The sequence below is a fragment of the Cherax quadricarinatus genome, chromosome 40 (genome assembly GCF_038502225.1).
Source record: "Cherax quadricarinatus isolate ZL_2023a chromosome 40, ASM3850222v1, whole genome shotgun sequence".
Classification (NCBI taxonomy): domain Eukaryota; kingdom Metazoa; phylum Arthropoda; class Malacostraca; order Decapoda; family Parastacidae; genus Cherax; species Cherax quadricarinatus.
In genome coordinates, this window is record NC_091331.1 from 18,872,093 (window position 1) to 18,895,769 (window position 23,677).

A 23,677-nucleotide genomic window follows, 5' to 3' on the forward strand; every position below is an offset into this window, starting at 1 on the left:
GGACAATGACAGGTGGTTGTGGTTGTGGAGGTTGTGGTTGTGGAGGTTGTGGTTGTGGAGGCTGGTGTGGTGGGGGAGTGGGGGATGGTGGCCTTTGTTCTAGATCAGCTGAGGCAGCGGCATGGGTGGCAGCGTGGGTGGCAGCATGGCCCACTGCTGGTGCCTCACCGCCGGCACCACTACCACCACGCACATTTTCCATCCCAATTGCAACAGTATCTTCATCATTTTCACTGTCTGTTCCTGTTGTACAGCCACGGGATGTACTCCGAGATACACTCCTTCCCCTTGGTATAACATATGGCACACTTCCAGAGCGCATATATCGTCGTATATACTGACGCTTCACTGGGGAATATTGCACTTCACTATCACTACTGGAACTAGTTTGAAGAGCTTGTAGTTCATATTCACTATCACTATCATCACCCATGCTCTCATCTGAGTCTGGGATTTGGGAAAATAGAAGTTTCCTCTTGGGTTCTGGAACAACTGAACGTGAACACGAGGGCCCAGCACCAGAGGTGGAAGGCTGAGGGTCGTCTGGGTTTTCTTCACTATTACCGATATTATGGTCATTAGTTTCGGTCAAAACCTCACTAAAACCACGAAACTCATCTTCACTGGCACTTCCATCACTATTAGAACTGTCACTGGGGAACAAAAGTGTCCCAATTCGCCGAGGAGTGAGGAGCTTCTTACCGCGAGGCATGGTGGACATTGTTTACTAAGAGGGCATTCCCACAATGCACCACTGGGTCCCAGATTTTTTTTCTACCGCGCACACTGACCACGCAGACCCATTCTCTCACACCTAGGCCTACCAGCCTTTTCGCGCGAGATTTGAGGCCGCTAGAATTTATGCGTACTAGTACGTCAAAAACCCCTACGCGTAAGACGTACTAGTACGACGAAAACCCTCAAAGGGTTAATTTCAATTTTCTTCCTTCACACACCCTCTCAAACTCGTCCACCAACTTTTGCAACTTCTCTTAAGAATCTCCCAAAAGCACAATATCATCAACAAAAAGTAACTGTGTCAACTCCCATTGTGTATCTGATTCTCCATAATTTAATCCCACCCCTCTCCCCAACATTTACTTCTTTTATAACACCATCTATAATTATTATTATGCAGAATTAAGTGTTGGTCTCCTGAATGAACTAATACAATTTTTTATGGACCTGGACTGCACCTACTGCATACAGCAAAAGATACCTGATTATTATTATTTTCATGAAGAAGAGCTAAACCCATAGGAGGCAATGAGGTTTAATCTAAGAAATAAGTGGGCAACTCCAATTCCTTGGATCAAGAGCCATGTTCCAGAATCAAGGGACTACCCTCTTGAAGGACTTCCACAAAAACACATTCTCTTTTACTCTATAAAACCAGGAAATACATGGGTTTTACTTCTGCTTACACAAGATCAAATACAGTGGACCCCCGCATAACGATTACCTCCGAATGTGACAAATTATGTAAGTGCGTTTGTACATGTATGTTTGGGGGTCTGAAATGGACTAATCTACTTCACAATATTTCTTATGGGAACAAATTCGGTCAGTACTGGCACCTGAACATACTTCTGGAGTGAAAAAATATCGTTAACCGGGGGTCCACAGTATTATATTACTGTCAAAAATTATAAAAGAGGACACATACCTAATTTGATAAAACCAGTGTAACTCCTCCTGATAGCTTCTATAAAAGAATGGTAGAGGGTGAATGGTGCAGTATGGTGTGTAATTTTTGAGTTCCATAAAAGCTGAATGGCGGCCAAAAGCTGAGGGCCTCCAAATGGTGCAGGAGCCGTATATAATGACATGTTTTTTACAGAAATATGGATGCATGGTCGCTCACGAACCTGACAAAGAAAATGAGTCTGCCATAATTAAAAAAATAGGGAAAATGCTAAATTATGAATATAGTACAACAGTATCAAGCTAGAATCTTCACTGGGGTAAAGCAGTGTTGCTATTATATTCATGAGAAACATTAAACCTGCAGGGGTTATACAGCCTTGAAAATGAAGAATGGGAGGAAATCAGATTCAATCCAAGGGGAGAGTGGCTACAATTCTTTGGATCAAAAGCCCTTCACTGGCATTAAGGAACCTTCCTTGAAGAGAGTAAGGCAGATTTAGCCCTTTCAGTGGCCATAATGTAGAACTATATCACTGAGGCCAGGGTCCTTCACACAGTTCTATGTTATGAGGTCAGCTCACTCAGATAAGCTGTGAGAAGTAAATTTTGGTCTACATATGAGAGAATGGGTCTGTGCAGCGAGTGTGTACAGCACAAAAAAATCCTGCCCCACGCGGTGCATGATAGGAAAACCAAAATTCTTGACCGTATATACGGTTTAAAACAGCAACTTTGCAGTTTTCTCAAAAGGTTTTTATGGTTTCATTGGCAGCTATTTAGTACTGTTTGATAGAATGAAAGATATACTACTAAAACAGATATTATTTTGGTTGGTTTCAGTATTGGAAGTAGCATGAAATTGAGCTCAAAATAGTGGATACATTCGATTTTTGCCAATTTTCCTAAGGACACGTAAGGCACCTCTCTATACTCCCTGGTCTGTTTTGTGGGTTTTTATTGGGTCTGATTCAATTATTAGACCACCATAAATGTTCATAACTCAACAGCTGACCTGCCAAAATTGCACAAACATAACAATTCAAATACAGTGGACCCTCGACCAACGATATTAATCCGTTCCTGAGAACTCATCGTTAATCGAAATTATCGTTAGTCGAGTCAATTTTCCCCATAAGAAATAATGGAAATCAAATTAATCCGTGCAAGACACCCAAAAGTATTGAAAAAAAATAAAATTTACCACATGAAACATTAATTTTAATACACACAAACTGAAGAAGACATGTACAATTACATGACACTTACCTTTATTGAAGATCTGGTGATGATTGATGAGATAGGAGGAGGGAAAACTGTGGATGGTGTTAGTGTTTAAAAGAGGAATCCCCTTCCATTAGGACTTGAGGTGTCAAGTCCTTTTCCGGGGTTACTTCCCTTCTTCTTTTAATGCCACTAGGACCAGCTTGAGAGTCACTGGACCTCTGCCGTACAACATATCTGCAGCCAGCAGCAACAGCCTGGTTGATCAGGCTCTGATCCACCAGGCGGCCTGGTCACAGACCGGGCCGTGGGGGCGTTGACCCCCGGAACTCTCTCCAGGTAAACTCCAGGTAATAGAGCCCTGTACCTCCCTTTCCTTTATGACATTCCTAAAGTGTTTCACAACATTGTCAGTGTCACAATTAAACACTTGTTCAGGTTTCAATTCTTCACTGTCTATGTACTCCTTGAATTCCTGCACATATTTTTCAGCTTTTTTTTGGTCCAAACTGGCAGCCTCACCATGCCTTATCACACTATGTATGCCACTACGATTCTTAAATCTCTCAAACCAACCTTTGTTGGCCTTAAATTCACTCGCATCACCACTAGTTGCAGGCATTTTTCTAATTAAATCCTCATGTAACTTCCTAGCCTTTTCACATATGATCGCTTGAGAGATGCTATCTCCTGCTATCTGTTTTTCGTTTATCCACACCAATAACAGTCTCTCAACATCTTCTATCACTTGTGATCTCAGTTTCAAAAACATAGTTGCACCTTTGGCAAGAACAGCTTCCTTCATTGCCATTTTCTTGGCCACAATAGTAGTGATGGATGAGTGGGGTTTTGTGTACAACCTGGCCAGCTCGGAGACACACACTCCACTTTCATACTTAGCAATGATCTCTTTCTTCATATCCATAGTAATTCTCACCCTTTTTGTTGTAGGGTTGGCACTAGAAGCTTTTTGGGGCCCATGGTGACTTATTTTGCAGGTGCAATCACTAAAAATGCTATGATAATACGAAATGTTCTGATTGTATGTTTGGATGGGACCACGGTGGCTGGCTGGCTTGTAAACACTGGCCACAAGTGGACGCATCTCAGACGGAACGAATCATGTTGGTCGAGTTTTTTAGCACTAGTCGAGGCAAAATTTTTGCGTTAAAATGTATCGCTAGTCGGATTTAACGTTAGACGATGCCATCGTTGGTCGAGGGTCCACTGTACATGTACCATTTAGAGGCACAATATTCCTAGCTATCCTTCAGTGTGGGAACTGTATTTACAATCTCCAGAATTAAAACCATTTGGCCAATCTACTTCCCTTATATTAACCCTTTGACTGTTTTAGTCATATATATACGTCTTACGAACCACCGTGTCTCACGTATTAATACGCCAAAATTCTAGAGGCTTCCAATCAAGCAGGAGAAAGCTGGTAGGCCCACTTGTGAGAGAATGGGTCTCCATGGTCAGTGTGCACCATATAAAAAATATCAGGGAGCCAGTGGTGCATTGTGGGAATGCCATTTCAGAAGTCTTTTTTCAGCATGCCTAGCAGTAACAAATATGGGACTTCCCAGCGAATCTGGGACTCTTCTCTTCCCAAGTGATGCTCTAACACAGATGAAAGTGTCAGTGAAGGTCAATTTCATGGTTTTGAGGAGTTTGTGACCGAAAGCAATGCCCAGGATACCAGAAGAAAGAAAGAAAGGAAGTAGGAAGGAAGGAAGGAAGGAAGGAAGGAGAAGGATGGATGGAGAAGGAAGAAAAAAGAAGGAGGAAAGAAGTAGAAAGAAAGATAATTACTTGGAGGATGGAAGGGAAGCGAGCATCCGACCCCATTGTGTTAACAGGAGGTAGGGGGAGTGAGTAATGAGACAATATGTCATTTTGGCAGCTGCTGGACCCTGACTAAGCACATTTAGAAGTCCACACACACACAATGAAAGTGTCCAGTGACTATATATGTGTATATATATTATAGAAACAGGCAGGCAGGTAGGCAGGCAGGCAGGTCCCAAATACCATTTGTCTCCATTCACTCCTATCTAACACGCTCACGCACGCTTGCTGGAAGTCCAAGCCCCTCGCCCACAAAACCTCCTTTACCCCCTCCCTCCAACCTTTTCAAGGACGACCCCTACCCCGCCTTCCTTACCCTACAGATTTATGCGCTCTCCATGTCATTCTACTTTGATCCATTCTCTCTAAATGACCAAACCACCTCAACAGCCCCTCTTCTGCCCTCTGACTAATATTTTATTAACTCCACACCTTCTCCTAATTTCCACACTCCGAATTTTGTGCATAATATTCACACCACATATTGCCCTTAGACAGAACATCTCCACTGCCTCCAACTGCCTTCTTGCTACACCATTTACAACCCAAGCTTCACACCCATATAAGAGTGTTGGTACTACTATAATATCATACATTCCCTTCTTTGCCTCCATAGATAATGTTTCTTGTCTCCACATATACCTCAACACACCACTCGCCCTTTTTCCTTCATCAATTCTGTGATTAACCACATCCTTCATAAATCCATCCGCTGACACGTCAACTCCCAAATATCTGAAAACATTCACTTCTTCCATACCCCTCCCTCCCCAATTTGATATCCAATTTTTCTTTATCTAAATCATTTGATACCCTCATCACCTTACTCTTTTCTATGTTCACTTTCAACCTTCTACCTTTACACACACTCCCAAACTCGTCCATTAACCTTTGCAATTTTTCTTTAGAATCTCCCATAAGCACAGTATCATCAGCAGAAAGTAACTCTGTCAATTCCCATTTTGTATTTGATTCCCCATAATTTAACCCTCTCAGGGTCCGTGCCGTAGATCTATGGCTTTACGTTGAGGGTCCAAACCGTAGATCTACGCCAAAATTCTAGCGGCGTCAAATTTAGCGCAAGAAGGCTGGCAGGCCTACATCTGAGAGAATGGGTCTGGGTGGTCAGTGTGCACACTATAGAAAAAATCTGGACGCCCACATGGCATTGTGGGAATGCCGCCAAAGTAGCTTTGTTCATCGTGCCTGGCGGCAAGGAAGCTCTCACTCTCCACTCACTCTCTGGGTGAATTCTGACTCTCCTCTTCACAACTTACAGTTCTAAGACTGATGGAAGTGGAGCTGAAGAGAAATTCTATGGTTTTGAACCATATGGTACCATTGTACCATATGGTACAATAGTACCATATGGTACAATGGTGCCATGTCATACAATGGTACCATATGGTACAATGGTACCATATGGTACAATGGTACCATATGGTACAATGGTACCATATCATACAATGTACCATATAGTACAATGTACCATATAGTACATTGTACCATATGGTACATTACACCATATGGTACAGGGTACAGGGACTCTAATGGAAATAAGTCTGACTTTTATGGGTTATCCTAGGTTCTCCAAACATATGCTGCTATGTATGATAATCTATGTAACTTTATTTGTGTATACCTAAATAAACTTACTTACGATGCCACATGTGCTTGAATAAGTTTCTTCAGGTGTACAGAAATACAATTACATGGATTATCATACATAGCAGCATATGTATAAAATCCTGGGATAACCCAAAAAAAGTCAGGGTGACTTATTTCCATAGGGTTCCCTGTATCTGTACCATATGGTGTCCTGTACTGTATGGTACCCTGTACCATATGGTACCCTGTGCCATATGGTACCCTGTGCCATATGGTACCCTGTGCCATATGGTACCCTGTGCCATATGGTATCTTGCACCATATGTTATCCTGTACTGCATGGTACCCTATACCATATAGTACAATGTACCATATGGTACCCTGTAACATATGATACCGTGTACCATATGGTCAATAGGTGTTGGTGGCACGAGACACCAGCCAAGACTGAGTGAGTGGCGACGCAAGCTAGCTAGTTACTCGGCAGTTTCCAAGACAAAACGCTTTGTCATCCACCGCAAGGAACATGTCGAGTGGCTGTACATTTGTAAATATATAATAGAACATTACTAATATACAACATTTTTGCATATTTTTGTTGCAAACAATTATTGTAAACAAAATAATGACGAAAATATTATTGTGTTTATTGTGTTGAATACAACAGTACCATATGGTACAATGAACCATATGGTATCATTGTACTGTATGGTACAATGTACCATATGGTACCATTGCACCATATGGTACCAACATATCATATGGTACCACTGTACCAAATGGTGCCATTGTACCATATTCTACCATATGGTGCTATTGTATCATATGGTACCATTGTATCATGTGCCATTGTACCATATGGTACAATTGTACTACACTATATGGTACCATTGCACCCTATGGCACAATTGTACCATATGGTACTATATGGGACCACTGCATTCAACACAATAACCGCACTAATATTTTCATCATTTTGTTTACAATAAACTTGTAAACAAGTTTTGTAAGTAATATGTATAATGATAAACAAATTAGTGCAGTTACTGTGTTGAATACAATGAGTGTACACTTATACAATATACATTATATTGGTCTCACAGGCCACAAATGTTACTAGAAAAAAAATTTAAAAAAGAAAAGAAAAAAGTATAAAAAACGTAAAATAAAAAATTGCATTTTGCGGAAGTCACTGATGTTGCCGCCACCCGGTCATTTTGGGTCAACTTCCCGCTACTGTATCTCGGCAAGTACTGATCAGAATTTTTTTTTTTGTCTTATTACCTTCACAAAAATATTATCTTTAATTCTGTAAGAAAAAATAATTTTTTTTTTTTTTTCAAAATTTCTTGGACACTGGGGCATCCCTTCAGATTTTGGCCTTGGACCCTGAAAGGGTTAATCCCACCCCTCTCCCCGAACACCCTAGCATTTACTTCTTTTACAACCCAATCTATAAATATATTAAACAACCATGGTGACATTACACATCCCTGTCTAAGACCTACTTTTACCGGGAAGTATTCTCCCTCTCTTCTACACACCCTAACCTGAGCCTCAACTATCCTCATAAAAACTCTTTACAGCATTTAGTAACTTACCACCTATTCCATATACTTGCAACATCTGCCACATTGCTCCCCTATCCACACTATCAATATGCCTTTTCTAAATCCATAAATGCAATAAAAACTTCCCTACCTTTATCTAAATACTGTTCACATATATGCTTCAATGTAAACATGATCTACACATCCCCTACCCACTCTAAAACCTCCTTGCTCATCCGCAATCCTACATTCTGTCTTACCTCGAATTCTTTCAATAATAACCCTACCATACACTTTTCCTGGTATACTCAGTAAACTTATTTCTCTATAATTTTTATAATCTCTTTTGTCCCCCTTCCCTTTATATAAAGGAACTATACATGCTCTCTGCCAATCCCTAGGTACCTTCCCCTCTTTCATACATTTATTAAACAAAAGTACCAACCACTCCAACACTATATCCCCCTGCTTTTAACATTTCTGTCATGATCCTATCAGTTCCAGCTGCTTTACCCCTTTCATTCTACATAATGCCTCATGCACCTCCCCCACACTCACATCCTGTTCTTCTTCACTCCTACAAGATGGTATACCTCCCTGGCCAGTGCACGAAATTACCACCTCCCTTTCTTCGTCGACATTTAGAAGTTCCTCAAAATATTCTCGCCAACTACCCAATACCTCCATCTCCCCATCTACTAGCTCCCCTACTCTGTTTTTAACTGACATATCCATTCGTTCCCTAGGCTTTCTTAACTTGTTTAACTCGCCCCAATATTTTTTCTTTTCATTAAAATTTCTTGACAGTGCCTCTCCCACTATCATCTGCTCTCCTTTTGTACTCTCTCACCACTCTTCACCTTTCTTTTACTCTCCATATACTCTACTCTTCGTATAACACTTCTGCTTTGTAAAAACCTCTCATAAGCTACCTTTTTCTCTTTTATCACACCCTTTACTTCATCATTCCACCATATATTATAGACCAATAGTAATAAACAATTTTGTATTCTTTGTGTAAACAAGTTTTGTAAACAATATATTGATAATTATGTTCGTGCACTTATTGTGTTCTATATAACGAGTGTATATATGTACAGTGGTCCCTCAATAATCATCCGGCCTGAAAGTCGTCCATTTCGGAAATAGTCCTGTTTTTTCGTCAAAATATTGGCTCGCAAATGGTCCGGTAACTCGCTAATAGTCCTTCGTCTTGGACGCGTACTCACGCTCTGAACCGCCTCGGCCTTTCCTTCCCAGCCAGTGTGCCATTGTTTACCAGTGAGTGACGGTCCCCTCACATGCTCGTACGAAATATTTCATAATATTCCATTGATTTTAGTGCTTGCAAGTGCTAAATAAGCAACCATGGCTCCAAATAAAGCTTTTAGTGCCAGCCCTTTGGTAAAGAATGTGAGAAACACATAATTTATGAAAAAGTTTGTAGAAAAATACAAAGATGGTGGTGGTAGAGTGGAAGCAGTTGTAATAGTGGTTGATGAACATAAGAAAGGAGGATCACTGCAGCAGGCCTGTTGGCCCATGCTTGGCAGGTCCCACTCATTTGCAAGTCCCAAATGAGTGGATAGTTATCAGAGCTTATTTCTTGGGTAGCACTGAGGACTGGGTTGGGAAAATGTTTCGTTAGTGGGATGAATTGTAAAGGACCTGCCGAGCATGGGCCAACAGGCCTGCTGCAGTGATCCTCCTTTCTTATGTTCTTATATTCTTATGTTCATCAGCGGCGGCGGCGGCAGCGGCGGCAGCAGAGGCATCCTACCAGCTCTTCTTCCTCAAAAAACATCGCTCATCAAAACTTGTGATGGCCTAAGTGAAAGTTCAACTACATGAACCCACGTAGACCACAAAATGACCCAAGAATACTAAGAATGTAACCCAAATCTTGACAAAATTAGAAGATCTAAGGAAGACAGCCCTGCTAACCCAAACACTGCCTCCGCTGCCAGACAACCACTTAACCCAAGCTCCGAGAAAACAAGCCTTCTCCATTGCTACACAGTATCTACTTCAGTGATACTATGAAAGGATATCGCAGAAGAAACAACATCAGTAATAAAAGAATAACAGCAAGGACCCTAGAACTCGACTTGTCTACCCAGCAGGACGCCGGTGTATCATCAACCCCCCTCACCGCCGCCACCCAGGGAACAACAACAACAAACATGCCTGACTCCCTCTCCAACTCCACTCCCTTCAAAGGATTCACCCATGATTACTCAGGTATGATTATTCCTGACAATATCAAGGACTACATCATTGCTCTAGAAAACAAAATCAAAGATATCAAAGCAACACTCGAGTGACGAGAATCCAAGATAACCAACCTTTTGAACAAGATCCAAAACCTTGAAGAGAAGATTACATCGGGAAGTGTTGACACAGAAAATACTCTGAAAGCAGCTATAGCCAGTCACACTGAACAAATAACTACAATAAATATAAAGGTTGAAGAAGCAATCAAGGACTGGAATCAGAACATGCACACTCGACTAAATGAATACCTTGATTTCCAAGACGACAAAACTGAACAAGATAAGTTGTCTGATGCAATTATAATAAACAGTCCACACATTCCAAGTGACATAACCCAAGCACAGTGCAAAGAAACTGCTGTCAGGATAATACAGGACCACGTACAAGTCATCGTGCAAAACAATGATATCAAAGAAACACGTTTGCTAGGAAAACCAGGAAGTAAACTCAGTATAATGATCCGACTTCATTCATACGATAAAAGAAAGGACCTAATTAAATCAGCAATTACAATGAAAAATGGAGTGTACATAAATGAGTGTCTAACAAGAAAACGTCAAAACCTTCTGTTCAGGCTGAGAAAACTTAAACATGAAAACAAAATACATCAGTGTTTCACACGAGATGGGAAAATACTAGTAAGGAAAACATCAACAGGACAACAATATACCATCTCAAACGAACATGATTTCTCTACCTTCCTTAGAAAAGCTGACATTTCTGTAACAGATTAAATAAGTGTCCTTAATACATATATACGTGTGGTGCATATAGTGTACGTTACTATTATATTGTGCATTATTATTTTTATTATTTTTTTCATCACTAGCTAATGCTAACTACCTCCAATACTTTATACTTTTTTTTTTTTTTCAACAAGTTGGTCGTCTCCCACCGAGGCAGGGTGACCCAAAAAAGAAAGAAAATCCCCAAAAAGAAAATACTTTCATCGTCATTCAACACTTTCACCACACTCACACATTATCACTGCTTTTGCAGAGGTGCTCAGAATACAACAGTTTAGAAGCATATACAGTGGACCCCCGCATAACGATTACCTCCGAATGTGACCAATTATGTAAGTGTATTTATGTAAGTGCGTTTGTACGTGTATGTTTGGGGGTCTGAAATGGACTAATCTACTTCACAATATTTCTTATGGGAACAAATTCGGTCAGTACTGGCACCTGAACATACTTCTGGAGTGAAAAAATATCGTTAACCAGGGGTCCACTTTACGTATAAAGATACACAACATATCCCTCCCAACTGCCAATATCCCAAACCCCTCCTTTAAAGTGCAGGCGTTGTACTTCCCATTTCCAGGACTCAAGTCCGACTATATGAAAATAACTGGTTTCCCTGAATCCCTTCACTAAATATTACCCTGCTCACACTCCAACAGATAGTCAGGTCCCAAGTATCATTCGTCTCCATTCACTCCTATCTAACACGCTCATGCACGCTTGCTGGAAGTCCAAGCCCCTCGCCCACAAAACCTCCTTTACCCCCTCTTTCCAACCCTTTCGAGGACGACCCCTACCCCTCTTTCCTTCCCCTATAGATTTATATGCTTTCCATGTCATTCTACTTTGATCCATTCTCTCTAAATGACCAAACCACCTCAACAACCCCTCTTCTGCCCTCTGACTAATGCTTTTATTAACTCCACACCTTCTCCTAATTTCCACACTCCAAATTTTCTGCATAATATTTACACCACACATTGCCCTTAGACAGGACATCTCTTTCTTACTGCTATTAATTGCTCATAATTTTGTGTTACAAGTCAAATCTTACTCCAAATTAATATTATTCATTGTTCTTACCTGTCCATTTAATTTTGTTTACCACTACTTGTTTTTTTAGTCACTTTTCATTGTGTGTGCAATTAGTGTATATTCCAATTACTTTTTTGCAAGTACCAAAACTATCTTTTGCTAGCTAGTACCAACTACCTCATTTTTTTACTTTTTATTGTGCAATAAATTGCTCAACTTATTTAATATTATAAATCAGATCTTACTCCCAAACCAATATTATTTCATAGTGACTATCTGTCCATTTAACTTTGTTTACCATTACTTAATTTTAGTCCCTCATATTTTTTTTCCTTTATTTTAGCTTTATATAACTACCTTAGATCATATATTCACAATTGTTAAAATAATCAAGGTGCTATTCTTAGGTGCTAAAGTGTAATAAGTTCACTATTTTGCCATTATATTCCAAAGCTCATTTATTTGATTACCACTTTATTGTTCACCACAACTTATTAAATTATAATATAAAAGGGACTAATATATTATAATTCTAACTTTAAAGAATTACCTTTAAAGTACTACCTACTATCATATTCCCAAGCTCCATTATTTGATCATCACTTTATTTCTTCACCACCAATTATTTTAGTCCCTTTCATATTGTCTCCTTTATTTTAGCTTTAAAAAACTACCTTAGCTTATTATTTTTACATTTGTTAAATAATTCAGGTGCTATTTTTTAGCTTTAGAATTTTTACTTTGTTTTATACTTAATTCTAACTATAGATTCACTACAAATCTTATGATTGTACAAGCAGTGATCCTGATACCAACCTCTTATTTAATGACTTAAATGAATCAAACAGTTACTGTAATTACTACACAGCAGAACAATCAAAGGCACTTCTCAGAGCCAACAACAACATAACTATCTTTAACTACAATATCAGATCTTTAAGCAAGTATTACGATGACCTCATAGCATTACTAAATTCCTTGCATGCCAATATGTCCATCATTACACTAACTGAAACCTGGCTAAAGCCTGATACTACAGATGTCTATGCCATTCCTGGTTACACAGCCATACACAACTGTAGGCCAGACCAACAAGGGGGTGGCACAGCTATATACTACTCAGACCAACTAGAATGTATCACTAATACTTGCACAAGGGATGAACATGGGGAATATATAATAGCTAAATTCAAATCCAAATACCTACAAAAGCCTCTCACAGTGATAAACATCTACAGAGTTCCACAATCAAACATTAGCCAATTTAGTCAAAACCTAGGAAGTATGATAACTGATGCACGCATGAACAAAGATCACTTACTACTCTCAGGTGACTTCAATATAAATCTCCTGCAAGACCAGGACCCACACGTTACTGAATTCACAAACACAATGAGTAACTGCATGTTGCTACCAACAGTAACAAAACCTACAAGAGTTACGGAGACTAGTGTTTCCCTACTTGACCACATCTGGACCAACACCATATCCCCTTTAAAATCAGGCATAATTACAGATAATACCACAGACAACTACCCTACTTTCCTCATAACAACTCTTGGTAAATTACCCCAAGACACTACTAAAGTCACCTTCAGACTTCACAATGAGGCAGCCATTCATAACTTCACAACAGCAGTAACAAACATTGACTGGCACACTGAGCTAGAAATCTATACAGATATTGACGAATGTTTTAATAATTTTCTAAAAAAGACCCAATACCTCTATAACAAGCACTGCCCTAAAAAAACTAAACAGATGACAGCTAAGAGACTGAACAGTCCCTGGCTAACACCCAGCATTCTCAAATCCATAAATACAAAACACCGATATGAAAAACAGTACAGAATGGGTCACATAACCAGAGACCAAACAAAACGTTACTCATCAATCCTAACCAGCCTGATAAGAAGGGCAAAAAAATTGTATTATGAGAACAGATTATCCAACTTACGAGGTGATATAAAAAAGACCTGGAAAACCCTATCAGAAATTCTGGGAACAAAAAAGATATCACGAAATAGCGAAATAAAATTATCAAAATCAGATGAACCCCAACTCCCACCAACAGAAACAGCAAACAGGCTCAATGATTTCTTCTCCACTATAGGACAAAACCTTGCCAATAAAATCCCAAGCTCAGATACCCCACCAAATGACTACCTCACTGGCAACTACCCGAACACACTGTTCCTATCTCCGAATAACCCATACGAAGTCTCCCTTATTATCAACGCACTAAAAAACAAGGCAGGAGATTTAAATACCTTACCACCCTTTATATACAAAAAAGTGTCACAAGTGCTATCACCAATCATTGCAACACTCTTTAACAAATCCATTGAATCCTCCACCTTCCCTACAGTTCTCAAAATAGCAAGGGTCACTCCGATCCATAAAGGAGGAGACCAAACAGAGTTGAATAACTATAGGCCAATATCCAATTTACACCCTCTCTCAAAAATCTTCGAAAAATTAATTCATAAACGAATCTACTCCTACCTCATCTCCCAAAACATACTCAACCCCTGCCAATTTGGATTCAGGCCTAATAAAAATACTAATGATGCTATTATACACTAGAGAAAAAAGAAGTCCCACTGGGGATCTTCATTGACTTACGTAAAGCTTTTGATACAGTTAACCATGACTTGCTCCACGTAAAAATGTCACACTATGGTATAAGAGGGCACTCCCTCAACTACCTCAAGTCATACCTCAGCAACAGAAGCCAATATGTGTACGCAAATGGGGCAAGCTCTTCCGCACAACCAATTACAGTTGGTGTCCCACAGGGAAGTGTCCTTGGCCCTCTTCTCTTTCTCCTATACATAAATGACCTACCAAATGCTTCGCAATTACTCAAACCCACACTATTTGCAGATGACACTACATACGTCTTCTCCCACCCGAGCCCAGTCACGCTAGCCAATACTGTAAATACCGAATTACAGAAAATATCTACTTGGATGAGGACTACCAAACTTACACTAAACATTGACAAAACCTACTTCATTCAGTTTGGTAACAGAGCTACAGATGTCCCTCTTAACATAACGATAAATGGATCACCTATCACAAAGCTAACAGAGGGAAAATTCTTAGGAATCCACCTTGATAATAGACTCAAATTTCATACACATATACAACAAATTTCTAAGAAAATTTCCAAGACTGTAGGCATACTATCGAAGATACGGTACTATGCTCCACAGTCAGCCCTCCTGGCCCTATATCACTCTCTTATTTACCCCTATCTCACCTATGGAATTTGTGCATGGGGCTCAACAACAATTAACCATCTCAGACCACTATTTACCCAACAAAAGGCTGCAGTCAGAATGGTAACAAATTCCCACTACAGGCAGCACACTCCACCAATATTCAAAACACTCAACCTACTCACCATACAAAACATCCATACTTATTATTGCACCTATTACATACATGGAACACTTAACTCTGATATTAACCCTCCCCTCAAACATCTCCTTGCCAACCTCAACAGAACACATGACCATAACACAAGGCACAGATCACTCTTTTATGTTCCTCGTGTCCATCTCACGCTATGCAAAAACTCAATGCACATAAAAGGCCCTAAAATCTGGAATTCATTACCTGTAAATATAAAAGAAACACTACCTGTTTATAAATTCAAGTCTCTTCTCAAAGATCACTTACTCACCCAAAACCAAATAAATACTGAATAAGTGAACCTTATAAATTGTATATCCTAAATGTTTCTCACAATTATATCACATAAATGTTAAACCTAGGACCCAATCTAATTTTGTTATTTTTTAAATACACTACCTAACAGAATACTCCATTCTACTGAATGTACAGCAATGCATGCAACCATATGACCTGTCTTTGTAATACTCATTTGTGCTTTATAGTTATCTGTTTACAATAATGTTTTATCACTGATTACATCATTGCTTAGTTAATCTTAAGTTAATTTTAAGCCAGCCCGTAATGCTATGCATATAAGTGGCTTTGGCATGCTGCTCTTACCTGTATTTTTTTTGTACCTCTGTATGTATGCACAAATTACTAAATAAATAAATAAATATATAAACCACTATCACAACTGCTTCCACTCTACAACCACCATCTTTGTATTTTTCTACAAACTTTTTCATAAATTGTGTTTCTCACATTCTTTACCAAAGGGCTGGCACTAGAAGCTTTCTTTGGTGGTAGTGATGGTGGTAGAAGGTAGTAGTGATGGTGGTAGAAGGTAGTAGTGATGGTGGTAACAGTTGTAATAGTGGTAGAAGGTCGTAGTGATGGTGGTAGAGGGTTCCTTCTTTAGTGATTCAGCTATTCTACCAACTCCTCCAATGTTGTTGGAGTTATATAGGGCTAAAAAACCCACCGCCGCCTCTCCACCATTATGGACGGCTTACACTCAGTGGCCCTTATAGTCCACCCAACAACAACACAACACAACACCTCTCATACGTAATGACTTATTTTATTCATTCTAGAGTATATTCCATGTTTCTATGTTATTAATATTGTTTATTATGTCATATTAGCTGAATTGTGATAGATAAATAAGCCATAGAGTTGATATTAGTGTCATATTCTCCAACAATAAACTTGCCATCCCTCCCTCACAAACAAATAGCCAGTAAAAACAACAATGGAAGAACACTGCAGGTCTACTGGCCCATACAAGGCAGGTCCTTATCAAAATGACCTCCACCCAAAGCTACCCAAGAATTTACTCCCGTACCCAATGACACAAATCAAACTCAGCTCCTCCATCTCGTATATTTATCCAATCTCTTCTTAAAGCTACCCAAGGTCCTAGCCTCGATCACCCTACTGGTAAGTGTGATGTTAAATAAGAACTTAAGAAAGTAGGAACACTGGAACAGGCCTGCTGGCCCATTCTAGGCCGGTCCTTCACAAATCCAACCCACTAACAGAACAAATGCTACCCAAGCAATAAACTCAGGTGCAAGTCCGACTCAAATCCAACCCCTTTCACTCGTGTATTTATCCAACCTAAATTTGAAACTACCCAAGCCATAGTTTTTAGAACATTGGAAAGGAGGAACACTGCAATAAGCCTGTTGGCCCATACTAGGCCACTCCTTCACAAATCCAACCCACTAACAGAACAAATGCTACCCAAGCAATAAGCTCAGGTGCAAGTCAGACTCAAATCCAACCCCTCACTCGTGTATTTATCCAACCTAAATTTGAAACTACCCAATGTTTTAGCTTCGATCACCCTACTAGGCAGACCGTTCCACTCATCAACTACCCCTATTACCAATGTTCATTTATACATTTTATTAGTGCCCTAGAGTCCTTATGGAGGGGGATTCCCCTTCCAAATAACCTCTCTTCCCTCTCTCCTCCTCCCTGTCTTCCATTCATCAACAACAGCCTTCAATAAAGGTAACTGTCATGTTGAATGTTCATTCTTTTGTGCATGTAAATCTATCTTTTAGGTAAAAAAAAAAATTGTTGTTGATACTTCTGGGTGTCTGGAACGAATTAATTGGATTTACATTATTTCTTATGGGGAAAATTGATTCGAAAATCGTCCATTTCGATAATAGTCCCACTTCCAGGAACGGATTATGGACGATTATTGAGGGACCACTGTATATTGCACCTTACTTTAGTCTCACAGGCCACATAAGTTATGCGAAAAAAATAAAATAGTGAAAAAAACAAGAAACCTTCCAATTCAAGTAAACCAAAATTTACCAGTTGAGCAGCATTCGCCACTGTTGCCACACATGGCTCATTTTCTGCCAATTTTACTCCTCTATATCTCGGTAAGTATTGATTGCAAAAAAATTTTTTTTGGGGGGAAGGGGGGAGCTTAAAACAATCAGAAAATTAATCTTAACATTTTCATAAGAAAAAATAATTTTTTTTTTTTTTTTAATATTCTTCGACACAGAGACACTTCAGAATTCGGGTTGCGACAGTCGAAGGGTTAAGATAATTTATTGTGATTAAGAAAATTTGCTACACAATATGAACAACTCCACAAATTTTCACCCGGTCCACGACACACCACCTCACCCCCGCCCATCCCATTCACCCAGTCTCATGAGCTTTGATTTATGAAACTGTGTTTTTTACCTGGTAATCTTCAAAATCTTCCACGTGAATCTCAGACCCCTTTTCCTGGAGTGCTTCAATTTCCTCCACACCAAATTCCAGGGCATAAAAACCTAGAATTAAGCATTAAATAATTAAAAAATCCAGAAATGTTTATGTAGTTATTACTATATATATTTAACCAATGCATGCAGTGATGCAGTATTTTAAAGTACAGCCTCTCTTTACTTAATGACTGGGTTCTGTTCCTAAGAGTAGCTCGGTAAGCAAACTGGTCGTTAAGAGAGGAGCATACTATACTGGTAGTGGATTTGTGTCAACAATCTTTAGATAGTTTTAGTGTGCACCATTTCTAACATTTCTGGTAATTTTTAAATGTTTATACAGCAGTTTACTGTAACAAACAAAATAGAAGAAATCAGCTCTTAATATACATTATTTAGGTTTGAATACTGGTTGGAGAGCTGGTCGTAAGTCCGAGTGGTCAGTAAACGAGTACATCGCTCAGTGAGGAGAGGCTGTATTGTTGATATAGGCCATAAATAATAAACCCACCCCATCAGTGACTGTTTTAAGAAGACACAGAAGCTACAAGTGCTGTAAGACCACTATTGTTTTAACACTCCTCAGTAATGACAATGCAATTTAACCCTTAAACTGTCAAAATGTAGATCTACATTCACTTGCATAGCACTCTGAACTTAGATCTACGTTTTATTTTATGTGCTTTCAAATGTAAAAAAAAAAAAAAAGTAGATCGATGTTTGGAGCACTGTGCAAGTGAATGCAGATCTACGTTTGGGCAGTTTAAGGGTTAAATGTGGACAGTGTACAGCCTGTAACCATAGAAGCTTCATAAACACCAAATCTGAGGAGACAGTGATTAGGCAGATGGTATCAGTAATTGTTAGTGAAATAAATCTACACTCAAACTTTGAGAGAAAAATTAACATAAGCAGTTTTTTTATTACAGACCTATATTTATTTACCAAAATTAAAGTGCAAATTGAAAAAAATACTGTACTCTTCACATAACTAAACACAGTAATTCTCGCTACGTTGTCTATCGTTTTCATATGTGCAATTAAAAATCAGAAAAACACAAACATTTAAAGTTTTTAACTATCATACTCACTATCAGCACCATAAGTTGCCACAATGCCCAAAAATTTGGCAAACTCTTTCCGTTGCATGAAGCTGCCTTTCTTCAGCATAATTCCCTTAGGGAAGAACGTTTGGTCAAAGGGTGTAACACCATCAACTTTGGTGATGTTGGATTTCTTCAAAGCCTCTTCAAGCTGTGCTGATACATTAAAACCTCGCCTGCAGGAAAGTAAGATTGCTGAACTTCTGTTTTATTTGACTGAATATACTACTCAGGAATACATTATCAAGAAATATACAGTAGGGTCCCACTAGATGGCGTTTTGCCTTACGGTGTTCCGCTAATACAGCGATTTCAAATTATGACCAAAACTTGCTATACGGCTGTCTTTCTAATATGGTGGGGGCCACCCGGTTTGTTTACATTCTCCGTGAGCTCTGCGTCTCTCCATAACGTCTGGAAAACTTTCCAAAATTTCAAGTGTTTTAAAGTAATTTCATATTTTATATATATACGTACAGTGGTACCTCAGGATACGAACTTATTTCATTCCAGAAGGCTGTTCGAGTGCTGATACCAAATGAATCTGTTCCCATAAGGAATAACTTAAATTAGATTAATCTGTTTCAAACCCCCAAAAATACACTTACAAAAGTACTTACATAAATACACTTACATAACTGTTCGCGTTTTGAGCTGTTCGTATCCTGAGGTACCACCGTACTCTGATAATTATACAATGGAACCTCAAAAATCGAACTTCTCGCAACTCAACCAATTATGTAAGTGTATTTTTGTAAGTGCTTTTATAAGTGTATTTTTGAGGGTCTTAAATGGACTAATCTAATTTACATTATTCCTGATGGGAATAAACTCGTTCGGTAGCAACACTTGAACAGCCTTCTGGACCGAAGAAAGTTCTACATTTGAGGTTCCACTGTACTTAATAAAAATAATAATAGTTTATTACGACATGATACATAGTTGTACAAGGTATTATAATAGTTGGGTGTACATGTCAAAAGCCCCTTGTATGTAGAGCATTATGGGCAGGCTTAAAATTAACTTAAGATTAAAGAAATATTTTTTTTTTCAACAAACTGGCCGTATCCCACCAAGGCAGGGTGGCCCAAAAAGAAAAACAAAAGTCTCTCTTTTTAAATTTAGTAATTTATACAAGAGAAGGGGTTACTAGCCCCTTGCTCTTGGCATTTTAGTCGCCTCTTACAACACGCATAGCTCACGGAGGAAGAATTCTGTTCCACTTCCCCATGGAGGTAAGAGGAAATAAACAAGAACAAAAACTAGAAAGAAAATAGCAGAAAACCCAGAGGGGTCTGTGTATATATATGCTTATGTGTATATACGTGTATATGGGGGTAAAGGAGGTTTTGTGGGCGAGGGGCTTGGACTTCCAGCAAGCGTGCGTGAGCGTGTTAGATAGGAGTGAATGGAGACAAATAGTACTTGGGACCTGACGATCTGTTGGAGTGTGAGCAGGGTAATATTTAGTGAAGGGATTCAGGGAAACCGGTTATTTTCATATAGTTGGACTTGAGTCCTGGAAATGGGAAGTACAATGCCTGCACTTTAAAGGAGGGGTTTGGGATATTGGCAGTTTGCAGGGATATGTTGTGTATCTTTATAAGTTGTTAGGTAAGACACATATGCAACAGTTAGGTATCTTTATTTCGAAACGTTTCGCCTACACAGTAGGCTTCTTCAGTCGAGTACAGAAAAGTTGATAGAAGCATAAGATACTTGAAGACGATGTAATCAGTCCATCATTCTTGAAGTTTTGAGGTGGTCAGTCCCTCAGTCTGGAGAAGACTATGGAACAATACTCTTCTCCAGACTGAGGGACTGACCACCTCAAAACTTCAAGGGTGATGGACTGATTACATCATCTTCATGTAAATTCTGCTTCTATCAACTTTTTTGTACTCGACTGAAGAAGCCTACTGTGTAGGCAAAACATTTCGAAATAAAGATACCTAACTGTTGCATATGTGTCTTACCTAACAACCTGTCGGTATTTTATACCATTTTAATGTTCACTCATGTTTATAAGCGTATGCTTCTAAACTGTTGTATTCTGAGCACCTCTGCAAAAACAGTGATAATGTGCGAGTGTGGTGAAAGTGTTGAATGATGATGAAAGTATTTTCTTTTTGGGGATTTTCTTTCTTTTTTTTTGGGTCACCCTGCCTCGGTGGGAGACAGCCGACTTGTTGGAAAAAAAAAAAAAAAAATATGTATGTGTAGTGTCACCTAAGTGTAAGTAGAAGTAGCAAGACATTCCTGAAATCTTGCACTTTTTTTTTTACACAAACCTGCCGTATCCCACCAAGGCAGGGTGGCCCAAAAAGAAAAATAAAACTTTCTCATTTTAAATTTAGTAATTTATACAAGAGAAGGGGTTACTAGCCCCTTGCTTCTGGCATTTTAGTCGCCTCTTACAACACGCATAGCTCATGGAGGAAGAATTCTGTTCCACTTCCCCATTTAGATAAGAGGAAATAAACAAGAACAAGAACTAGAAAGAAAATAGAAGAAAACCCAGAGGGGTGTGTGTGTGTGTGTGTGTGTGTGTGTGTGTGTGTGTGTGTGTGTGTGTGTATATGTGTGTGTGTGTGTGTGTGTGTGTGTGTGTGTATGTGTATGTATATATATATATATATATATATATATATATATATATATATATATATATATATATATATATATATATATATAAATATATATATATATAAATATATATATATATATTTTTTTTTTCAACAAGTCGGTCGTCTCCCACCGAGGCAGGGTGACCCAAAAAAAAAGAAAGAAAATCCCCAAAAAGAAAATACTTTCATCATCATTCAACACTTTCACCACACTCACACATTATCACTGCTTTTGCAGAGGTGCTCAGAATACAACAGTTTAAAAGCATATACGTATAAAGATACACAACATATCCCTCCAAACTGCCAATATCCCAAACCCCTCCTTTAAAGTGCAGGCATTGTACTTCCCATTTCCAGGACTCAAGTCCGACTATGTGAAAATAACCGGTTTCCCTGAATCCCTTCACTAAATATTACCCTGCTCACACTCCAACAGATCGTCAGGTCCCAAGTATCATTCGTCTCCATTCACTCCTATCTAACACGCTCATGCACGCTTGCTGGAAGTCCAAGCCCCTCACCCACAAAACCTCCTTTACCCCCTCTTTCCAACCCTTTCGAGGACGACCCCTACCCCTCTTTCCTTCCCCTATAGATTTATATGCTTTCCATGTAATTCTACTTTGATCCATTCTCTCTAAATGACCAAACCACCTCAACAACCCCTCTTCTGCCCTCTGACTAATGCTTTTATTAACTCCACACCTTCTCCTAATTTCCACACTCCGAATTTTCTGCATAATATTTACACCAAACATTGCCCTTAGACAGGACATCTCCACTGCCTCCAACCGTCTCCTCGCTGCTGCATTTACCACCCAAGCTTCACATCCATATAAGAGTGTTGGTACTACTATACTTTCATACATACCCTTCTTTGCCTCCATAGATAATGTTTTTTGACTCCACATATACCTCAACGCACCACTCACCTTTTTTCCCTCATCAATTCTATGATTAACCTCATCCTTCATAAATCCATCCGCCGACACGTCAACTCCCAAGTATCTGAAAACATTCACTTCTTCCATACTCCTCCTCCCCAATTTGATATCCAGTTTTCTTTATCTAAATCATTTGATACCCTCATCACCTTACTCTTTTCTATGTTCACTTTCAACTTTCTACCTTTACACACATTCTCAAACTCATCCACTAACCTTTGCAATTTTTCTTTAGAATCTCCCATAAGCACAGTATCATCAGCAAAAAGTAACTGTGTCAATTCCCATTTTGAATTTGATTCCCCATAATTTAATCCCACCCCTCTCCCGAACACCCTAGCATTTACTTCTTTTACAACCCCATCTATAAATATATTAAACAACCATGGTGACATTACACATCCCTGTCTAAGACCTACTTTTACCGGGAAGTATTCTCCCTCTCTTCTACACACCCTAACCTGAGCCTCACTATCCTCATAAAAGCTCTTTACAGCATTTAGTAACTTACCACCTATTCCATATACTTGCAACATCTGCCACATTGCTCCTCTATCCACTCTATCATATGCCTTTTCTAAATCCATAAATGCAATAAAAACTTCCCTACCTTTATCTAAATACTGTTCACATATATGCTTCAATGTAAACACTTGATCTACACATCCCCTACCCACTCTGAAGCCTCCTTGCTCGTCCGCAATTCTACATTCTGTCTTACCTCTAATTCTTTCAATTATAACCCTACCGTATACTTTTCCTGGTATACTCAGTAAACTTATTCCTCTATAATTTTTACAATCTCTTTTGTCCCCTTTCCCTTTATATAAAGGGACTATACATGCTCTCTGCCAATCCCTAGGTACCTTCCCCTCTTTCATACATTTATTAAACAAAAGTACCAACCACTCCAACACTATAT

General features: G+C 39.1%; 1 protein-coding gene across 1 annotated transcript in view; it reads right to left on the minus strand.

Annotated features, from left to right (window-relative positions):
* Positions 1-1,631: 1,631 nt before the first annotated feature.
* The window catches only part of LOC128687412 (glutathione hydrolase 7-like), a 79,677-nt gene continuing 57,631 nt past the window's right edge, over positions 1,632-23,677 (minus strand). Inside the window, exons 6-8 of the mRNA XM_070092768.1 lie at positions 19,170-19,357; positions 18,056-18,147; positions 1,632-1,868 (exon numbers count right to left, since the gene is read on the minus strand). Of these exons, the coding sequence (XP_069948869.1) occupies positions 1,647-1,868; positions 18,056-18,147; positions 19,170-19,357 (502 nt within the window). The 3' untranslated portion in view covers positions 1,632-1,646. The remainder of the gene's footprint in view (positions 1,869-18,055; positions 18,148-19,169; positions 19,358-23,677) is intronic.